General features: G+C 46.4%; 1 protein-coding gene and 1 non-coding gene across 3 annotated transcripts; both read right to left on the bottom strand.

Moving 5' to 3' along the window:
- Positions 1–2,088: 2,088 nt before the first annotated feature.
- Positions 2,089–21,331, bottom strand: LOC125441884 (glutamine synthetase). Of its 2 annotated transcripts, none has more exons than XM_048512862.1 (7): positions 21,175–21,331; positions 16,951–17,125; positions 13,814–13,975; positions 11,806–11,952; positions 7,476–7,603; positions 5,692–5,891; positions 2,089–2,835 (listed from the first exon to the last, which is right to left on the bottom strand). In XM_048512862.1, exons 2-7 carry the CDS (start codon positions 17,114–17,116, stop codon positions 2,484–2,486), a joined length of 1,155 nt encoding a protein of 384 aa, XP_048368819.1. In that variant the 5' UTR covers positions 17,117–17,125; positions 21,175–21,331; the 3' UTR covers positions 2,089–2,483. The 2 variants fall into 2 exon arrangements, with proteins under 2 accessions (XP_048368819.1, XP_048368818.1); XM_048512861.1 differs by having other exon boundaries at positions 16,951–17,130; positions 21,175–21,300.
- LOC125442313 lies at positions 4,750–4,909 on the bottom strand. Its single transcript, XR_007245970.1, has one exon. It is a non-coding gene; the product is annotated as a U1 spliceosomal RNA (small nuclear RNA).
- Positions 21,332–22,699: the final 1,368 nt, after the last annotated feature.

Genomic DNA, 22,699 nt, shown 5'->3' with positions numbered 1-22,699 from the left:
TGCTAATATGCTGGTTAGCTATTCCCATTCAGGGAATGGTCACAGTTCAGTCACCAGTTAAGGACTATGTAGTAGGTGAGGGGAAAGACCTCTGCTTGAGCCTGTTGTGGGAAGTACTGGCCTCGATGGCCAGTCTGATTCTATGCAAGGCAGCTTGCTGGCCTCACCCTACGCCCTCATTTCCAGGGGAGACATTCAAGGCACCCTGATAGTCTGAAAGGGGCTGATGGGAATTGTAGTTCCTGAACATCTGGAGAGCCACAGGTTCCCTACCCCCTGGACTAGGCCAACGGAATTCAAGAATTCCACCTTCAAGAAGGCGAAGAACACTAGTGATTCATTTGCGCTCTTCTGTTAACTGCCTTGAGTCTGGGGAGATAGCATATAAATCTATTAAATAAATAAAGAGTAGCTGCTTCAGAACTCTAGAGAGATGCTATTCGGGAACAGTCATTTCTAGGTAGGAATCTTGTGAGCAACTTTAGCTCAGAGAGTATAACAATCTCCAGGCAACATTATGGAACATTCCCACTGGGACAAGGGGCTAGGGATGCACAGACTGCTTCTGTGGTCGTACTCCTTTGTTGCAATGTCAGAAGGGGAAGAGAGGGAAACTCTACTCAGTTGCAACTGTTCCGAGAAGTAAGATTTGGGGAGCCATTCAAGATGGCAGAATGAGCAAGAGAAGAGGAAGAGTTCTGGATTTATGCCCCACCTTTCTTTCCTGTAAGGAGATTCAAGGTGGTTTACAAGCTCCTTTCCCTTTCTCTCCCCAAAACAGACACCTTGTGAGCAGAGGTGGGATCCAGCAGGTTCTCACCAGTTCCCGAGAGTGGGTTACTAATTATTTGTGTGTGCCGAGAGGGGGTTACTAATTGGGTCTGCTTTTCCGTTAGAAATTCAATTAGGTCCAAAAATTATAAAGTCCTGTTGTTTCCTATGTGGCTGGTTAATGAAGGTAGAAAATGGGATAATTCTCCCTGTTGGGCTGTTTTAAAAACATGTTTTAGAAATATGGTAAAGTTCCTTGTTTAAGGAAAGTATCCTTCTTTTGATTTCTAGAAACAAAATTAAGTATTTGAAAGTATTAAGTATTTGACAGGCAGTCAATTAGAAGAGAAGTAGTTGTTTCTGTTGGCAGTAGATGATAGGACTTGCTATAATGAGTTTAAATTATGGAAGAAAGATACCAGCTGGAAATTAGGAACTTTTTTTTTACAGTAAGAGTTTTTTTACAGTAACAGAGAAATTATTAATGCCCCACCCCCAGAATGCCCCACCCAGCCCCAATGGCACTACGCCACTGTTTGAATCCCACCACCATGGGAACCTGTTACTAAAATTTTTGGATCCCACCACTGCTTGTGAGGTAGGTGGGGCTGAGAGAGTTCCAAATAACTGTGACTAGCCCAAGGTCACAAGAGAACACCTACCCTCAGGCAGTTCTCCTAAGCCAGGGGTCTGCAACCTGCGGCTCTCCAGATGTTCATGGACTACAATTCCCATCAGCCCCTGCCAGCATTGGCCATGCTGCCAGGGGGTGATGGGAATTGTAGTCTATGAACATCTGGAGAGCCGCAGGTTGCAGACCCCTGTCCTAAGCAAATCCTATGAGAGAGAAGACACTTTTTTAAAAAAAAAAAAACTTTTTCTGTCTTTAACACCAAAATGTTTGAGGCCAGTTGTGGAAGCCCCACTGAAAAGGAGAGTGAAGAAACACACTTGGTGATCACACCAATGGAGAATTCTAGTGCAGAGAATTCTGTTTGGCCAGTGCCTGGCCAGATGCCCCCAAAGCTTCCCCCCACCCATGGATATCCCTCTCCAAAACTGGTATTCATATTCAGGATCGATCCACCTTGGAGGTTCTATTCATACATTGTGACTAATGGCTATTAATGGACCTGTTTTCAATAAGGAAGAGCTTCCCTCTACATCCCTCCAAAAGTTAGCTGCCTTGCTTCCGCTAGGAAAAATCCGCCTCTCCCTGTCTTGCTTAAAACGGCAACTGTTATCTCCATAATGTAGCACAGACTTTGTGTCCCAAAAGATTTCGTTCAAGGATGGGTAGATAGAAATGGAAAGTTATTTTATTTCAACGTTGGCTGACAAGCAGCCAAGACCATTACTTTATTGTTTCCTTGCAACAGAGACAGGAGGGGAGGGGGGGCGGGGAAACAAGTTCTTCAGCATCCTGAAGCAACGCTGCACTTGTACAAGGTTCAATTTCGTTTGTCCTCCAAACCACAGTATAAATTCAATGGTTTAAAAAGTTCCTCGAAACCCCACATTACAATTGTCTTTAAAAAAAAGGAGAATAGGAACCGATGAGACCTGCTAGGAAAATAATTTCTCTCTCCTAAAAATATAGAAATATGTTTCTAAGACAAGATGTCACAATACGAGAAGGTTCTGCAGACTGCAGAGAATTTACTAGCTGGTAGGGCACATATTTAGGACACTGCAGGGTGGAAGTAAAAACCTCAGTTCTTGAAGATACCACGTCCCAGTCTAGATTGTTCCTCATAATCTTTCGTTTCCATGCCTGTTTCGTTGAGGAGCGTGGTCCTCACAATGGCTTCTGTGACGGCATACGGGTCGCAGTTGGCAGCGGGCCGGCGGTCTTCAAAGTAGCCAAACCCATCCTGGCCGACTTGGCGGGGAATCCGTATGCTGGCCCCTCGGTTTGCCACGCCAGCCGAGAACTCAAAGATGTTGGAGGTCTCGTGGTGGCCCGTCAGTCTCCGGGAATTGTCCTGACCTCCTCGGGGATCGTAGACGCAGATGTGGTAGTCGTGCCGTTTGCTCAGTTTCTCAATCGCAGCTTCGATAGACCTAACAAAAACAAGGCAGGAAAACGTGACTGATGAGTCACCTTTTCAAACTGAGTCTTGGAGGAAGACGAGGGATTAGGGAGAAAGAAGGGGACCATCAATCCACTTTGTAGCGGAAAGGATGGACCAAAATTCCTGACTCCATCCAGGAAGTGAGCAAGCGCATGTACGTGTTATGGTCTATTTTGCCAACTCTACAAAGCCTAATAATCAATGACATTGATATATCCATATTCATAATCTGAGGCACTCCAACCCTTGATGATGCAACTCACGTATGAACAAACTTAACTACAAACAGAGCATTCAGATGCTCTGAAAAAGAATGTGACGTTTTGCAATGCAGCTGAGGCCACACATTCAGCTCCCATTCACTCTGTGGCATGACTAAGCATTGTTAATGAACACATGAACCTGGACCAAAACAGGAGTTCACACATATCTGCTGTGAACTGTGGATTAATCGCCGCAGATGTTTATACAGGTCCCATGGTGTGGCTGAAAGGCACACAACACAGCAATCTTTCCACAGCTTCATTAGGTCCGGGTCAAATCTCCTGGGAACCCCATGCTGGCTTGCAGAATGAAAGCAAGCCAGGATGTGTTACACTAAATAATATTGTGGGACCTCAATTCAAACTGCCTCGGTTGCAAGAGCGTTGCATTTGAAAAAGCACCCCTCCACATGAGAGTTCGGAGCAGAACTCGCACAATGCTGAAGGCCAGCAAAGCTGTCTTGAGTCTGGGTGCAGAGGAAGGTGCGGTAAAAGTACCCTGCAGAAGAAGACTCAACTGCAATAGTCTTTCCATAGAGACATCTCATGGCACTGTGGTTGCCAGCTCTTGGAAAGGAAATAACTAGAGATTTGAGAGGTAGAGTATGAAGAGGGTGGGGCTTGGGGAGATGACAGACCTCAGCAGAGTATAACAGAGTAGACAATGTTGACAGAGAATTTTTTCTCTCTTTCTCACAATACTAGAACCAGGGGGCATTCATTGAAAATGCTGGGGGGGGGGGGGAATTAGGACTAATAAAAGGAAACACTTCTTCAGGCAACGTGTGATTGGTGTTTGGAATATGCTGGAACAGGAAGTGGTGATGGCCGCTAACCTGGATAGCCTTAAAAGGGGCTTGGACAGATTTATGGAGGAGAAGTCGATCTATGGCTACCAATCTTGATCCTCCTTGATCTGAGGTTGCAAATGCCTTAGCAGACCAGGTGTTCGGGAACAGCAGCAGCAGAAGGCTGTTGCTTTCACATCCTGCACGTGAGCTCCCAAAGGCACCTGGTGGGCCACTGCGAGTAGCAGAGTGCTGGACTAGATGGACTCTGGTCTGATCCAGCAGGCTAGTTCTTATGTTCTTTACACCATAAAGTCCACCTTCTAAAGGAGCCATTTTCCCCAGGTGAATAGATCTCTCCTGCCTGCAGATCCCAGGACATCTCTAGCCACCACCTCTGGCAACCCTACTTGGCACCCACAATGTCAGAAAATATTGAGAGATCCAGGAGTGCCTGGCCTTGCTGGCATCAAGAAGGGGTAGAACTGTTTGGTTCTTGGAGGGGAAATATCACACACCCTTGCAGGAGAAGAATATTAAACAGTGAGGGGAGAAAAGTATCAGTTCAAGACTTAGTTCAAGAACCATTAATTCACAATTCACACAGGCAAGTTATCTCCACAGTCACCAACAGGGCATGCAAGAAAGGGCTGGTTCACCAGGGATCAATGGCTACGTTTCCATCTAATCTGGCCTCCCTTTCCTTGTTTTAAGATACAGGGTTGGGATTTTTCTAACCCCATCCTTGGTTGGACCAAGCGCCATCTTTATATGTTTTAGCCTATTATTGTTCTTGTATTATAACTTTATTGTTTTTATATTGTTGTAAGCCGCTCCAAGCCCACTGCAGTGGGGGAGAGCGAGATAAAAATCCCACTACCACAAATTATGCAGTCGAGTTTCCCCGATTTGGGGGAATCGCAGGGGTCAGCACACCTGCTGTGCAATGGATGAGCCTCACCCTGGGAAAACCTCCTTTGTGATCAAGGTGCCTCCCCTGCCAGGTAAAAATAAATAAATAATTAAGGCCCCAACTCTGGCACCCCCGTTCTCTCCGAACTGAATTATCTTCGGAACAATCAGGACCCTAAGATACTGGAAATGGTGGCCAACTTCCTGGTTAATACCTTGAAATAATTTTCTGGGCTTCCTTCCTTGTATAAACGATGCCTGTATACTCCTGACACTTTTATTAGCTGCATCATTTTGTTTAATCCTATCTGGAGTGTGTGTGTATTTGTTTCATGCCTAATAATAATAATAATAATAAGAGGAGTTTGGATTTATATCCCCCCTTTCTCTCCTCTTGGAGACTCAAAGGGGCTTACAATCTCCTTGCCCTTCCGCCCTCACAACAAACACCCTGTGAGGTAGGTGGGGCTGAGAGAGCTCCGAAAAGCTGTGACTAGCCCAAGGTCCCCCAGCTGGCGTGTGTGGGAGTGTACAGGCTAATCTGAATTCCCCAGATGAGCCTCCACAACTCAAGCGGAAGATGGGAATCAAACCCGGATCCTCCAGATCAGAGTGCACCGGCTCTTAGCCACAGCTCTTAGCCACTACACCACTGAAGCTCCTAGGTCTAGTCTAAAGGTCTAGTTTGAATTTGAGAGAGAGATAAAAATCAAATTAATAATCATAATCACATGTAGCACTATGATCTAGTGAGCCTGAAGCAGATGATCAGCAACAGCCAATGCTGGTGAGCTATCAGAAAGGCCTTTGCTCACTCCGTTCAGTCCACAGACCCTAAATGATTCCTTAAAATATCCAAGCGAGGACAGGAAGACCACTCACTTGAGTCCTCCTTCGCCTCTCATTTCTTCTGTGCTGTAATTCGTGTGGCAGCCAGCACCGTTCCAGTTGCCTGTCATTGGCTTCGGATCCAAGGTGGCCACAACCCCGAAGTCTTCGCAGACCCGGTGCAAAATGAACCTGGCCATCCACAAGTGGTCGCCCATCTCGATTCCTTCGCATGGCCCCACCTGGAATTCCCACTAGAAGGAGGAAAAGGAAGGGGGAGAAACTCAGCTGGTGTTACAGTGTTTTGATGGAGCGTTCCTTTTTTATTTGAAGCTCAAATGACGAGTTCTTGCGGTTATGGATTTTCAGCAGTCGGAAGGTGGATTGTCACAACCTTTCTAAGCCCTTACTCTTCTTGAGGCTGAATTTTGGAAAGCAGTTCAAGAAACACAGCCCTTCGCCAGTAAAAGTGGAAAGCCCTCCTTCAAGTGGATTCCCTGCTGCATTGTCTGGCAGCCGCCTCACTGTCTGCAGCCTCGTCCTTCCCTCAGTTCCCGTTGTCACCTCCTCGCTCCTGGCCTACGTCTTTCTCTCCAACCCTGCAGCTGCCACCGGCTAGTTCTAGGCTGTTGCGGCTCATGTGACAGTATGAGGTAAGACTGGCCAGTGGGCTGGGTTTCGGAGTGAGGGCAGGAGTGCTTGGGTACACCTCTGCCATCTTTGAGTCACAGCGGACAGCCATAGCCCCGTGCACTGGAAGGGGACAACGAGCTGTGTGTCTTAATCCCGGGTGGCGGCTCCCTCCTTCAAGGCTGGGGTAGCTGCTGTCTTGGGACAGAAGTGATTCAGTACAGTTAAAGCTTAGAGCATACCAGTCTCACTTCAGTGAGCCCAGATTCCTACAACATCTCTCTTATTTCCATGGGTCAGGGGCCTTGGCCTTCCCAGTTGGGTCGCTGTTCTAGTTCACTGCCCTTTGTAACTGGTCATCCAAAGTCAAATAACCTGTGGGTGATTTATAGAGAGATGTCATAGTTTTGTTATCGATTGCCAGATGGTGTGACAGTTGAAGGCTGTGGCAACCTACTGGAGTCAGATCAATTGTTCACCCATTTCCTTGTCCCCTATCCCTTGTTCTGTGTTCGGCGCCACCCCAACAAACTCTGTGTTTTATAGTGGAGTGTTGACACTGTACGTTGTTGTGATGCCTGGGTTCTGTTGGTGGGTCTTCAGTCTGGTCTGTGGAGAGGTGTATAGGAGTGGCACTTTTGATGAGTTCATTTGGACTACTCCATTGATAAGACTCTGAATGTTTGTTGCGTTTATCTGTCTTTTATGGACAATTGTTTTATTGTAATTTGGTATGCCAATAAAGGCTTGTTAAAAAAAAATTGGCCTAGCAAATAGTAGCCTTTCATTTTTTACTCATGTACTGGCTTGACATTTCAACCTGTGGCACCAGTGTTCAGGATTTCATCCTACAGCTAGACAACAGGAGCACTCAAAAATATTTTCCCCATTTCCTTATACAATTCAGGCCTACTCTACCAAGCCTGAGAAAAGCCACCACTAGACAGCCAAGAGGGAAGATGGCTCGAAGAAGATTGACAGAATCAGAAACTTCCTGGAGGGAAGCAAAAAACCAGAGCAGGGACCGCCAATGAGGGGTGTCCAAGCCACATCTGGTCCCAATCCTTCACACGACCATCCTCCCACCAATGCCAGCAGCAGAGAAAGATCCAATACTTTCTTCTGCATTTCCTCTGAAACAGCCTCAGTTGCTTGGGAAACCCCCCTTCACCACCCAAGAGACATCCCCACCATTGCAAAACAAATACCTGGGAGGGCATGACTTCGGCGTTGGTGCCGCAGATCTTCACGCCGGCATAGAGACAGGCTTTGTAGTGGGATTCCACAATGTCACGCCCGTAGACTTTGTCTGCGCCAACTCCACAATAATAGGGCCCTGGAATGAAGTTGCACAGATAAAAGCACCAACAGAGAGCTGAGTAGGCTGGTTAATTCTTAACATTCACCATTTTGGCTGTAATAGGAGCTATGAAAATGGCAGAAAGTCTACAGCACCAACAGTAGTCAGACTGGGATCATGATGACCCAGGTTTGAATCCCCTCCACTGCCATGAAGGCTGCTGGATGCCCTTGTGCCAAATGCACATTCTCAGCCTAACCTCACAGGGTTGTTGTGAGGATAAAATGGAGGGGAAAATGGTGTCGTAAGCTGCTTTGGATCCCCATGGGGATGGGAGGGGGGAAACTGGTGTATGAATATATGTGAACACCCCCACTGTTTTCTCTGCTGCCCCCTTGTGGTGAGTGTTCACAGTCTCATAGGGGTAAGCCCTTAAGTGGGGGCAGCTCATGAGATGCTTTCTGCTGCCTAGCGATACCCCCAGCTCCAACTCTGCAGAGGGATTATCTGGAACTAAAATCAGGAACTGATGGCTTGGGGAAGAGATTTGCACTGTGTGATGTTGTCTCTGTTTCTTCAAAACCCTTCTCCAAACCTTTGGCACAACTGATCAGCCCTCATCCCCTATAGAAACAGAATCCAAGTCTCTGCGTTTTGCAATTCTTCCCCTTTCTACAACCCCACCACTCCCCATCTTCAGTAGTCCACTTTGCAACAAGTTGTAGTCTGCAAGTTCCTTGGGGCAGGGACCTTTCACCTGGTTCTGTGACAATCGCCTTGCACATTAAACAGTGCAAGAATATTTTGGCCACGCTCTTCACATTATCATTGGGTACCTGTCTCTCCCCCCTACCTCCTGCTCCATCATCAACTGACTAAATCCTTACAAATTCCTCCCTGGCAACCAATCACACCCCACCATCCTGACAGGTGTGTCACTCACGGGAAGATAAACAAGTCTCTCTGAGAATACATGGAGTGCTTCTCCCTTTTTTTATTGAGGGAAGGTTCATTCCCATGAACTAAGAAGCAGAGTTTCCAAATGAGCTTTTGTTATTTAGGCACCAGGATACATGGGACATTATAGAGTGATAAAGGTGAAAGGTCTTTTCCCCAACAGGCTCAAGGGCAACATCTATTACAGTTCTCCCCTCTGTCATGTTATCTTCAAAACAACCCTGTAAGCAGGTAAGGAAGAGAGAGTGTGGGTCCAAGCTGACCTAGCAAGTTTCTCAGCTGAAATCCAAACCAGATGTTATGGTGTCCACAGGTCGGATGTGTGGATGCCGTAACATTGAGCGGCCAACCCATGGTGCTCCAGATGTTCATGAACTACAATTCCCATCAGCCCCTGCCAGCATGGCCAATTGGCCATGCTGGCAGGGGCTGATGGGAATTTTTGTCCATGAACATCTAGAGCACAGTAGGTTGGCCACCCCTGCAACATCTAGCTTGGCTCCAAGTGGGAACTGAACCGTTCACGACACAGGTTATTATTGGAGAGAACAGCTGCTTACACTTTTTTCTCCTTAAAAACAAACATTCCTCCTTTTCTTATGCCAACATCTGAATTAGGCACCGACTAAGAAAGAAGGAAGACTTTAAATTTAGAGTTTTTGCCCCGTTCTACATCCCTGGTTTGGTTTTTGCGGCAGCGTGCCTGGGAAGCCCGATCTGCTTCAGCGCCCAGCCTGAACACCGTCAGCTGTTCTAAAACCAGTTGAGTAATTTCCAAAGCACAGGCTTCACAACCAAGCCAAACTTTCAGTGGAAACTTTTGGCCAATTCCTGGATCTCCAAAAGCGGCATCAAGATATGGGGGTAGCACCATTTGCCAGAGAGCACAAATGCACAGCTGGGGATGACTCAAGACCAGACTGGCAAAGCACAGAGGAAAAGATGCTCTCATGTGCCAGTGAAGTTTTCCAGCATGTGGTGCCAGTGAAGTTTTCCAGCATGCCTCTTTGTGAGACAGCATCATCGGAAGAACTAACCAGTCCTTCCAGCCAGAACCTTCTATTTATAGGCTCCTTTACAAGCAACCGACTTAGCAGAGATGGCAATCGCTAGAACCTTGCTCCAGCTTGCATAGGGAGAGAAGGAAGCAGTTGGCTTCCTAGGCTCACTCCAAACAGGCACAGAGCTCAAGGAGGTTGCTGCAGCAATTCAAGGCAAACATGTGACGCTGCCTTATATGGATCTCAGGTTTGCTAACCAAGATTCTTTCACTGGAGATGCCAGGAACTGAACCTGTACTTGAAGCAGGTGCTCTTCCATAGATACATGTAGGCTCGGTCAATTCCCTAGAAATTAGGTAAAATTCAGATTTATTCAGGCATAATATTATCTGTATGCCTGAATAAGACAAATGATATATTTGGATATACCTGAATATTTGGGTATACCTGAAAAATTCGGATCCGTCTGATTTTTTGGTATTATTTGGTGTTGTTTCATTTTTCAACCTGCAGGGGACGCATGTTTACAGCTAGTGCAGGGGTAGGGAACCTGCGGCTCTCCAGATGTTCAGGAACTACAATTCCCATCACCCCCTTCCTGCATGGCCAATTGGCCATGCAGGAAGAGGCTGATGGGAATTGTAGTTCCTGAACATCTGGAGAGCCGCAGGTTCCCTACCCCTGATAGTGGAACAGAAATTTCAAGGTACCATCCAGAGACTCTCCTGATGATACCAACCAAGTTTGGTAAAGTTTGGTTCAGGACCCTCAAAGGGGTAGCTCCCATCTCCTGTTAGCTCCAACTTAAGGGGTCCATTACTTTGGACCCCCTTCACCGAACTTGGTTGACATCATTAGGACAGCCTTCGGATAAGACCCTGAAATTTTGGTGCCAATAGCTTTAAAAATGCACCTCCTGAAGACAGAAATGTAAAAACACACCAAAAATACAAAAAAAAAAAGCCTGAATGCAAAGCATTTGGATTCATTCATATTCCAGCAGCATATATTCGGGCCGATTTTGGCCTGAATGCACCCAGATTTGGCCTGAATCCGGGATTTGGTGCACCCAAATCTCCAAGCCTAGATACATGACCCTCTACTCCCAGGAGACTGCAAATAACCCCCAAATTAATTTGAGTAATACCAAACCAACGTTTGGCTCTTAAGAAAACCAAATTGGAGGCATTCAGAATTTCCGCACAAGGCAACCCTGTTTCAGTTCAGAAATTCGTGCACCCACGTGCCAAAACACATGGGCAAATTTAAAAAAACAAATCCTACATTAAGTATTTTTTAAAATTCAATTCCCCAGTTTACATAATATATACAAGCCACTAATTTTAAGAGCTGAAACAATAAACTTAACTACAGATAGTGTAACTCTCTTATCGCTACCATCCAAGAGAAATAAAAGGTGAAAATCACACAAGCAGTCAGGGAACTTAGCAACAAGAGGTGTTAAAAACAAGCCCTTTTAGTGGAATATATATTACAACTAAAGGGAAAAAAATCACTTAATGTTTCAATGTGTGCTCTTCCAATGGGCAGGGTGTCTGGACTCAAGGGACTCCAGCACAATGGCCCATTGTTTCTGCCAAAGGCATGAACCGGGGCTATAAGGAAGTTAAAATATTGTTGCTGGGCAGGAAATAAAGGGCTTGAAAAGCCCCAATAAAATGTAGAACAGTGGTCTGCAACCTGTGGCTCTCCAGATGTTCATGGACTACAATTCCAATCAGCCCCTGCCACCATGGCCAATTGGGATAGGAATTGTAGTCCATGAACATCTGGAGAGCCGCAGGTTGCAGACTCCTGGTATAGAACAAACTCTTTTAGCATTCTGGCTAATTCTATCCTGATCAAACTTCCTTAACCATTCAAAAGTTCTCTACCTAACACTAGGGATATTCAGCAAAGATAGTAACAGTACTTCTTAATTTCATATCTACATATGCTCCAAGAAGACACATAGGAATCTTGCTGTGGCCACTGTAGTAAGCTAATCCAAATCCTGAAAGTTTAACACACTTCTCCAAGTTGGCTTTGCCTATACAGTAATTGCACTCTGGATCCAGGAACTTTGCAAAACACTTTGGCTCGCAAGATTTTCCCAATCACTGCAAACCTTTGCAAGCTTACCTGGCATCACCAAAAGACCTAGAAAGTTTTGATTAAAACTTTACATTCAGAGATTCTCAGGATAGCCAGCTGTGTTCAATAGCTCCACAAAGCATACCCAACAAATGCATTCCTTTGGGTCAAAAGGCTAAGTTTTACCTTGTGGTCCCGGAAAGCCATTTTCAGGCCAGCCATAAGGATGCCCATTTATGCCCAACAAGGTGTACTCTTGCTCCATTCCAAACCAAGGGTGTGTGTCCTTCACCATGTCCATGACCTGCTGACAGGTGTGCCTCAAATTGGTCTCTGCAGAGAAGAGAGTTTCCAGGAAAGAAGGTGAGCTCAAGGAAGGTGAATGGTACCAGAAAATGCTACAATGGCCAAGTTAACTAATCTTGTAACTAGAAGGCTGAAACAAGAGTTTGATGAGAAATGGAAACTATATTTTATTAATTGTGCTGAAATGGTGTAAAAATGCAGTTTGGTTCTGGTTCTGGCTACATGGGACACTCCATGTAGGGTGTGATATAAATCTCAATAAATAAACAAACAATTAAAAAGTGAATGACTGGGCTCCCCCCCCCCCCCAAAGTGACTATGTATTGTGGTTGTAGTTAACGTATTTGGCTATCAGCGTAGCAGTGGTAATTAAATACGGGAAACTAAGATTCCCCTGAATTAATTTTTTGAAAGTAGTATTTTGTATTCATTGTTTTGATTTTTCTTGTTTTTGTACCTTAATTTTTGGCAGGGACCACTCTGCTTATGACCTTACTTATTCATTAAAAAAGGGCCAGAGCCCCTGATTTTTTGAGAGAAAGGAAGGTGACTGGGCCTTCAGGGGGGTGGCACCCATACTATGAAATACTCCCCCCCCAAAATAGCCACTATATTCTTGTATTTTAGGCACAGGTTTATTTCCCTATGGTAAATTCAGCTCTTACTGCAACAAACTCCCTGAACAGCGTGGGGAGTTGATGCAATTCCGCAGGGCCTGTAAGACAGAGTTGATCATCCTGACCGATGCTTAAGGCACCAATGGTTGACCATCTCTCCTACTCCCTCTTCCTCTCCTTGTTTTCATCTAGACTGATTGGAACTTATTGTTGTTTTAGCTATCAGAGTTTTTAATCGCCATCTGGATGCATTTTACAGATAACTGCAGATTGCTGGATAAGTTGTGCTGAATTTTATTGCATTTACTGTATGTTGGGAGCTGCCCTGAGCCTGCAAAGGGAAGGGCGGCATGCAAATAGAATAAAGGCAATAAAGAAATTAATAGATGCTAGAGGGAAGGGCTCAAAGACACTACTTGGGTGGTTTCAGTTGGCTTTCAATTCTAGTGACTCCTGAGTGTAGCCATTTTGCACAAGCCTGCTCCTGCCTCTACAGCCATGCCCCTTTACGCAAATAGCGGCACCTCTTCTTCCATTTTGTGGCTGTGCTGCCACATGACAGAAGTGGGGAAGGAAGGTGTTTTATTTTTGGGACCTGCCGCACTATGTGCTACTACCGTGTTTCCCCGAAAATAAGACAGCGTCTTATATTAATTTTTGCTCCCAAAGATGAACTATGTCTTATTTTCAGGGGATGTCTTATTTTTTTGTGTTCTGTTCGTTGGGCATGCTTCCAAACAAAAACTTTGCTACGTCTTACTTTCGGGGGATGCCTTATATTTCACACTTCAGCAAAACCTCTACTACGTCTTATTTTCAGGGGATGTCTTATATTCGGGGAAACAGGGCATGCAAGAACTGTTAGTCAATTACGAATCCTCAGAATTTCTGCTTTTTACCTCCTCGCGGAAGGTTAATTTGTTCCTTTCAGCTTTTGTTTGAACAGAGCCAGCAAGAAGCCAGATTTTAAGACAAAGATAGTTCTCAAGATAGTTCTAAAGAACTAAAGATAGTTCTAAAGAAAGACATTGCTTGCTTCAAGACTTCTTGGTTGGTCTTAATCAAAACTATTTTAATGACTAAAAGAAAGGAATGCCTTGTAGGATACTGGAAAACATACAAAAATATAACACGAGGCAAGAAGTTTTCTCCATTTTAATGAGGCATGCCAGCCATCTGCCTTCAATCTGCATCCTGTGCTAAGAGAAGCCTGAGCCACAGAGTGGGGGACAGAACGGTGGTGGAGGTGGGGAACTATCAAGAAGCCCAACCTGCATGTTTCCGGTTGTATTTCAGGACTTCGCACAAGACAAGCTTGTTGGGGTCAAGGCAAAAGGGGTCTCGGAACATTCTGATGGGTATCAGGAACATATCGCTGTTGGAGCCTTCCGCTTGGTCTGTGCTGGATCCATCAAAATTCCATTCAGGCACATCTACAAGATGGTTGAAAGAGAAGATTTTAAGAATCCTTAAAAGAATTACAGCAGTTTAAAGGACTGGCCCACAAAAGACTCCGTCCACATTCAGATATTGGCAAAGGTGTGGTTTGTAAACCACTGTTCGATCACGCATAGTGTGTTGCAACGCCTAATGAACTAGAACCTGCTGGTTGATACCAATGCAGGATTTCAAATTAGGATCTGCACCTTGCTTGTTAATCACTATATATTTATTTTATTTTTATCGAATGTGTTTCCCGCCCTGTCCCTGCAGGGCTTAGGGCGGGTCATAACATAAAATCAATTATACACTCATTAAAAATATTAAAATATAAATATCAGTACAATATTAAGACAATTACAATAATAAAATAACACGTTCTATTTTATTTCGTCGAATTTCTATGATTATTTTATCAAATTTACATACAAACTGCGGCCTGTTGCAACATTGGAACCCACAAACCACCATTTGTTCAGTAGCACCATCCTGTTTGGACCTCAGAGCCAACAGTTTAGAGACTACAACCTCCATGTGGCGAGGCAAAGAGATAGAATACAAGAATATAACTAGGGTGGACACATAAAGCCTGGTAGAGCGAGGAGCTATCGCACAAACCAAAGTTGCTCACAGGTCTGAATGCAGCCCTTATGGTACACTACAGGCAAATCACCAAGCCACAGTTGATAGTGATAGGAATGAGCCCAGGAAATTAATCTAATCTCTGCATTCCTTGCGCTGGACCCAGTAACAAAGCGCTTTTATTTATTTACCTATATGCCAGCCCTCATCTTGCAGGTTGAGGCCAGCTTCCAACATTTACAATTTATAATAAAACCATTAATAAACAATTAAAATCCAAATGACGAATAAAATTAGTCCATTAACATAACACATTGGTTATCATTTGTTCCCTGCCCTGCAAATCAGTTTTCAACCAGAATCCAGGGTTGCAAGGAGACGACAACATAGCTTGGGGTTCAGACATATCTACCAGCTACAACTTGGCAGAAGACTTCATTATCAAGCTGCGTGCTTTGCAAGGAGAGAATACAAGAATCCAAGGATTTCCCCAGACTTGTTCACCTGACACCAAATTATCGAGGGCCATACTGTTTGAACCATCCTTTCCAATTCAGAATCGACTCGGTGGAATTCTATCTAGCCCAGTGATGGTGAACCTTTTTGAGACCGAGTGCCCAAATTGCAACCCAAACCTCACTTATTTATCACAAAGTGCCAACCCAGCAATTTAACCTGAATGCTGAGGTTTTAGTTTAGAAAAAAAGTTTGGCTCCTCCTTTTTCCGTCCCACCCGCTCGAGCAGGGGCTAGCCTGCACTAGCCTCCAGCAAGTCCCACGCGCACGGCTCTGTGCCTCTCTAGCATCTCTGCCTCCTCTGCACCCTCCCCTCCCCCAGCGTCAGTGCAGCTACCTCGAAAGCACAGGCATTCAGGCCCCTGGGCCAGCCGAAGTCCTCCTGCTTCACCGCGAGGCGCGTGCAATCGTGTAGTTCTCAGTGGCCCAAGCCAGCCTAGATGTGTGTGTGTAGGGGGTGATTTTCCGCCCCCCACATGATGAACTCTGTGTGCGCGTGCCCACAGAGAGGGCTCCGAGTGCCACCTCTGGCACCCGTGCCATAGGTTCACCATCACTGATCTAGCCAATGTCATATTAATAGGGACCTTTTACCTCAAGATGATATTACTTGGTAAACTACAATGCCGATTGTCTTTTTAGACATCATGTCATCATTCTGGGCAGAAACAAACCAGACCTACTTTTTTATTCGTCACATTTTATCAGACCCTTTTCTGAAGCAGCAGGCATGATTCTCACCCCCCCCACCCCACCCCATCCCATTTATCTTCACAAGAACAACCCCATGAGGTTGATGGCTGGCTCAAAAATCACCCAGTGAGTTGTGTGATTGTGCAATGGCTTGGAGCCAGGCTTCACAAGCTACACCAGCTCTCGGTCCTTCCAGTCCAGATCAAAAGCCAAGCAGTTACTCACAAGTGTTATGACACAGTTTTGCGTCACTAGCTAATGTTCAAGGCAACAAGCCCATCCCAACTGTAATTAAGACTGAGCTGAAATGCCAGGCCACCAGAGCCAGTAGGCATGGCTAAGCAAGAAAAACAAAAACAGGTACCCACACACAATGGCATAGTGCCAAGGGGGCGGGGAGGGGGTACGCGATGAACCAGGCGCACGCCGGTGTATGGGTGTTCCGTTACGGGGGCCTGATGCCCCAAGTGCCGTTCCCCCTCGCTCTGGCCCTGCCCACACGCCAGCAGGTTTACGCAGCTGTTCAAGACCTCTACAAGTTTCTAGTCCCCTTGACAGGTGTGGAGTGTGATAGGCACAATCCAGAACAGGTGTCATAGGCGCAATCCAAGATTTTAAAAGAGGAAAGAGGAGAAGAAGAAAAAACCTGAAGGCGAGGAGCCCACAAAAGAATTTGCCAGCCATTAGTGAGTGCAACACTTCTGCATTTTGCCAACAACACAGGCCCTGCTCAGAGCTGGGAGGGAGGAAAAAATATATCCTTGCAGTCGCTCTGGGCCCCACAGTGCTCAAAAAGTCAGCAGACTGAAACAGGAGCCCCTCTACTCCTTGGGGGCAAAGCAATGGCAGGTGACATGCCAATAGACATGCACACACAAACGGAGACACTTGGGCTGGTTATAGAGGCTAGTCAAAATCCGCAAACTGCCATCGAAGGAGCTTGTGGCATGTTCAGAGGAAAGCAAAGGGTCACCACGGTGAGGAAGCCCATCCACAGCAGCAAAGCATCTGGGCACTTACTAGGCACTTTCTGGGGCATGGGATGCCCAGCAAGCTAGCCAGGCTGCCATGCTATTTTGCCAAGTGTTGATAGCCGCCTGCCAAAACATTCGATGCCACCTGCTGCTCCACCCAAGGTCCAAGGAGCCAAGACGGGGAAAGCCACACCCAGCCTTACCTTCAACGCATTTTGGTTCCTGGTTCAAGGTTCTGGTTTTACAGCGAACCCCTTCTCCGCTGCCATCGATCCAGACGTAGGTGACCAGCACCTTGTCTCCTTGGGGCAGCTTCATGTACTGGTCCCGGACCACCTTGTTCAGCTTAGAACTGTGCGACACGGACATGGTGGCGGTCTGGGGTGGGGAAGGAAGATGTCAGAGCTTCAGAACCCAATTCCAACATGGAGCAAAGCAGGATATTGTTCTGCATGCTTACCCATAGGCCTATAGTGCAACCAATTACTCTGATAGGGTGGGCAGCTCTGAGTTGGGAAACAGGGGTGTAACCTGAGGAGGGCAGGGTTTTGGGAAGGGAGTAACCTCAGCAGAGTATGATGCCACAGAACCCAGACTCCAAAGCAGCCATTTTCTCCCTCCAGGGGAATTTATCACTGGATCTTGGAGATCAACTGTAATCAACCAGGAGATCTCCAGGCCTGACCTGGAAGTTGGCAATCTTATGTATTCACTTTTTCCAGACCACTGACTTAGGGCAGCATAAATATCAGTTAATAACAATAGGTCAATAAAAACGTTTTTGTCTAAATCCCAGCACTACAATTTTAATATCAGAAGATTATACCCCACTTCTTTCAACTGTTAGGCCTCTCAAAGTGGCTTACAAATTCCTTCCTTTCTTCTCCCCACAGCAGTTCTGAGAGAACTGTGTCCAAGGCCACCTAGCAGGCTTCATGTGGAGGAGCAAGGAAACAAACCAGGTTCATCACATTAGAATCTGCCACTCATGTGGAGGAGTAGAGAATCAAACCCAGTTCCTCAGATTAGGGTCCACCACTCTTAACCACTGTGCCACGCTGACTCTGAAGGTCAAAGCGCCTGTCGAGCCATTGCCAGCTGGAGTAGACACTTACAAGTGTCTTATTTATTTTGCACATGTAGAGACAAGTGAAAAATAAGTAAAACTTTCTTTAAAAAATATTTTATGTGCAAAATAAATAAAATTTTCTTTTAAAAAATCTGTATTGACAATTACAAGCTAGATAGACTAATGATTTTCACTCCACACAGAGTCAGTTCAGATATACCAAGCACAATGGATTGTTTTTATAAGCTCACATGTTAAGCAACATGATGAAACAGTCATAAGGCCTAAGGTGACCTGAAGTGCCATCTGTTCTGTCTTAGGTTAATTAAGGTACATCTTAATTATCTCCAGTCCAAAACATCATTCTCCTCTCCTCCATTTTATCCTTCCAGCCACAACCCTGCAAGGTAGTTAGGATGAAAGTATGTGACCAGCCCAAGGTCACACACTAGCAGAACAGGGATTCAAACATGGGTCTCCCCGATGCTTGTCTGACGCTGTAACCACTATGCAGTGCCGAATGTCGAATGCTCTGCACTAAGATACTTTTCGTGGCCCAAAGCAGTTGATAACACTGCTCTCACCTCCACCGCCTTGGTAGTTATTATCGTATCAGCCACAAACCACAGAAGTTCCATGACAAAAGAAACAGAGGGCCGCTTGACTCATCTCAGACAGCCCCCATGCGCTACCTATGCTCCTTCCCCCCCACCAACTTCTCCCCTTGTCTTTTTGGGGGGCAACATGAGGTCATTTCACAGGGAAAGGAAGGGGAGGGATGCAGCAACTGCTACCCTTTTCACTGTGTTTTACCGAGTCGTCCCCCAGTTACCTTCGGAGAAAAATCTAAACTGTAAGCTCATCTAGGGCAGGGGTCTGCAACCTGCGGCTCTCCAGATGTTCATGGACTACAAATCCCATCAGCCCCTGCCAGCATGGCCAATTGGAAACTGTAGTTCATGAACATCTGGAGAGCCGCAGGTTGCAGACTCCTGATCTAGGGAGATGTCCTGCCTTGTTAAAGTTGCTGGGTACACTGCACAGATCAATGGCGCTACTTACATTAAGAGCAAAATAAGCTACCCTGGAGAGGAGATCTTCATCAGAAGTTCTGCTCTAGCCAGCTGGCACCACAGACAGGACATTTCCACCTTGCTCATGGAACACCTTTCCCCATCTGCTTTGTGCCTAACTGTATTTTGGGCACCAGGCCAAAACTTTCCACATCGCTCAACAATTTGCAGAGGATTGATGCTCAGTTCAGTTTGACTGGTTCGCTTATTACATCCTCCCCTGCACTATTAAACACGTTATCATCCAATACCAAGTTACAGTGGCTGATGGCTTACAGCTCATTCATTTTAACTTAATTTGCAGCTGCTTATTGATTGGAGGCCTGGTTGTCATTTGTGACCTGTGTCAAGATCTGCACACACTTTTAGTGCAAATTTCTGACCAGTCTCCTGGAGCCCGAATACATCTATCACATCTTTATCTCACCTTTCCTCCAAGCAACAGGCATAACAGTTCTCTCGTGCCTCTTATTTTATCGTCACAACAACCTAGTGAGGATAGGCTAGGCTGAGAGAGAAAGAATGGCCCAAGGCAGGGGTCTGCAACCTGTGGCTCGCCAGATGTTACCCCTGGCCCAAGGTGACCTCTATCAATTTCATAATAGAGGAGAGATCTGAACTCAGATCTATTTGACCCTACTCTAACAATCCAACCACTGCTCCAGGGGTCTCCAACTTACAGCCCTCCAGATGCTCGCGGACTACAACTCCCATTAGTCCCTGCCAGCATGGCCGATTGGCAGAATTGATGGGAATCACAGTCCAGGAACATCTGGAGGGCCAAAAATTGGGAGACCCCTGCACTACTCCATACTGGCAAGGAAGCAGGGCAGCGCTCTATGCTACTGTGTGTGCTATACATTATCTTGCTCTTACTGCTTTTGTTTTCTACTTCTGTAATCCCGTTTTCTGTGTTTTGACATGCCTACGTTTGTTTGCTCTGCTTTCACCCTATTGTTGCACTGCTTCTTAAGACATCTCACGCTATTTGACTTATTGTTTTCTGTGCAACCCACTTGGGAGTCCTGGTGAGAAAGCAATGCTATTACAGAAATAAACACATCAACATACTTCCTACTAAAGACTCATTAGAGACCCAGCTAGTGATAAGGAGTTTCTACCAGGAAGAACAGCCCCAAAACCAACATGGGCAAGGAGCTGGAAGAACAAACACTGGCTCCCAGAGGCTGAGTCAAGAACACAAAGACGACAAGCAAATTCCACGCCAAGATTCAACAACCGGGCATCCTGCTGACTTTAGAAACAGTCTTAGCGTGGCAAGAGGATTCACGGGACTCCCATCTGCTCCAGCAATTTTTCTACACTGGTTTAAAACAGAGAGACAAATGCTGGGATCTTAGTTCTGATCCACTAGAAGCCTTCTATTCTTGGCTCCAGTTAGTGCAGAAACTTTTTGCATCAAAATATCAGATATTAAATGCATTTCGGTCTTACACTGCTGTTGCGGAGGGGGGGCGTGGGGGGACAGAGATATCCTTTGTGGTTTATGTTGCAAATGAGCCGGCACACCCTCCCTTCCAGAACCGGCCACTGTTTCAGATTATGAATGCAATCCAAGGGTCACAAGGAACCGCTTGTACCTAACAAACACCAAGAAGGATATGATGCGAAGTTTGCATTTGCAAGCCCGGACGCTTATTAATCTCGCTGCTGGGTTTAAACACAACTGAATACGGATCCCCCACCATTTCCCATCATCCGGGGCTGAGTCGAGAGAAACCGACACAATGGAGGCAAGGAAATGGGAGAGAGGACGAAGGAGCTGGGGCGGGAGGGGGGGGGGGAAGAGAGAGAGGGAGCTACAAAGGCCATTTTGTCCCAGACTGGAGGGTCTTTTTGTCTGCCGCACGGCGACCCCCGGGAGTTCTCACTTCAAGGGCTTGAACGGGGCTACTCAAAAGGGAGCCATCTCTTCCTCCCTCTCGTCCTTACTAAACAAACCCACCCACCCTGGACGGAAGGGCCCCGTAGAGGAAAGTTTGCAAAGTTAAGCGTGCCCGGAAGAAGCAGGAGAAGAAGACTCGGGGGCTTCCAGCCGGAAGACATGCCATGCAATGTTTGCAACCCCCCCCCCCCCCATAAGAGAGACTCTTAGTTTACCCCCCACCCATGACCTTCCCCAGGGCAGGAGGGTAGCCGGGGCGCCCCCTTACCCCAGCCACCCGCCTCTGGCGGAGCCTGCCCAGTAAGACAGCCTAAGCCGCCCGCTCCGCAGGCGCGCAGCCAAGCCAGAGCGCAAGTCAAGTCAAGGCGGGCGCGCATACCTGCTCCTGCTCCTGGCCGCCGGCACTGCGCTGCGGTGCTCCCCCGGGACGAGGACCCGACTCCGCCGGCAGCTCTTATAGACGCCCCCTGCCGGCGCTCAGCTGATCCAGGAGGAGGAGCGCGGGCGTCAGAGGCGGGTGCCACAGCCCCGGGGCGCCCGTCCGTGCCCGGGGCGGCCTTGGGGCGTGGAGCGGGCGCCCTGTAGAAAGGGGAGGCGGGCGGAGCTGTCGCTTGGGGCAGAGGGAGAGATCTTTCTTTGCTGCGATTCCCCCACCCCACATTGATTGATTTGATTGATTGATGAGTTCTAATGACTGTCTTTAATTCCCTTGCCTTTAAAAAAACTGTTTCAAACCGAAAGATTGACATTCATTCATTCATTCATTCATTCATTCATTCATTCATTCATTCTAATGAATGTTGATTGATTGATCATCAATCCATTCATTCATTCATTCATTCATTCATTCATTCATTCATTCATTCATTCATTCATTCATTCATTCATTCTAATGACTACCCATAATTCTCTTGTCTTTAAAAAGTCTGTTTTAAACTATTCAGGAAGCTTGGTTAAGCTGAGTGTTGCCAGGTGGACACAATTAATGACTCTAAGAAACGCGGAAGGAGGAAGGTGGTCTGCACATGCTCAGAAGCTCCCTTGAGATGCTGCCTGAAAGTTTAAAAGGATGCTGTTAGTAGTAGGCCTCCTTTCTCTCTTCTCTGAATGAGTGGTGGGACTAGAACCAGAGAAACTCATGTGTAATTCCCCCTTTCGCCCTGAAAGTTTGTGGATGACTTTGGCCAGTGACTGGTTGAGCCTGATCAACCTCACAGGGTTGTTGTGAGACAACGGCAGAACCATGCCTGCCACCCGGGGGTGGTGGTGGTGGAAGGATTGCTGCGATTTTGAATGGCATTTCCCTTGGTCTGAGCTTCTGCTATCCATGCTTGCTCCCTTTTGTGCAAAGGGTGTTGTTGTTGCTCAGTTGTTTTATCTGTGCACTGTTGTGGCTATTCTGAATGGTTTCTTGTGTATTTATGTAAGCTGTCTAAACAGTGTGGCTGGCCTTGAAAATAATCAGGGTTTCTTGTTCTGTTTTGCTTCCCCTACACTTGCTTTCAGTATTTTCCTGCTATTTGTTTTCGGCTGTGATTACAGGGACATAAATGGGTTCTTTCTGTAATTGGATGTAAGCTTTACAGCAGTGCTTTTGATAGAAGGAAAGGTCTGGGGCATTTTTAAACAAATATATTGAGTGGGTTGCCAGCTGTGTGTGTTTCAACAGTGGGAAGTGCCACGTGGAAATCGAGCAGGGGTAGGATTGCTTGGCCACTGTGCTTCAGCTGATGCTGCCAACCCCCCTCCCAGTCCGCCTAGGGCCCGCCAATCAGCTATACCACAGGCAGTTCTGCACTTAGTAATCCCCAAAGGATACAATGCAGGGATGCAATTCAGAGTAGGGGGTCAGCACCAGTTAAAATTATCAGTGAAATTTGGGTTTGGATAATAAAAAACCCAAA

This window comes from Sphaerodactylus townsendi, linkage group LG12, assembly GCF_021028975.2.
Source record: "Sphaerodactylus townsendi isolate TG3544 linkage group LG12, MPM_Stown_v2.3, whole genome shotgun sequence".
Lineage (NCBI taxonomy): Eukaryota > Metazoa > Chordata > Lepidosauria > Squamata > Sphaerodactylidae > Sphaerodactylus > Sphaerodactylus townsendi.
The sequence above is the reverse complement of the archived record's forward strand: the minus strand, read 5'-3'. Positions and strand labels throughout refer to the sequence as shown.

Coding starts and splice junctions, on each gene's coding strand:
- LOC125441884 (XM_048512862.1), bottom strand. CDS start 17,116: ATGTCCGTGTCGCACAGTTCTAAGCTGAACAAGGTGGTCCGGGACCAG. Junction 13,976..16,950: donor GGAACCAAAATGCGTTGAAG/GTAAGGCTGGGT, acceptor ACCATCTTGTAG/ATGTGCCTGAATGGAATTTT. Junction 11,953..13,813: donor ATACAACCGGAAACATGCAG/GTTGGGCTTCTT, acceptor TCTTCTCTGCAG/AGACCAATTTGAGGCACACC.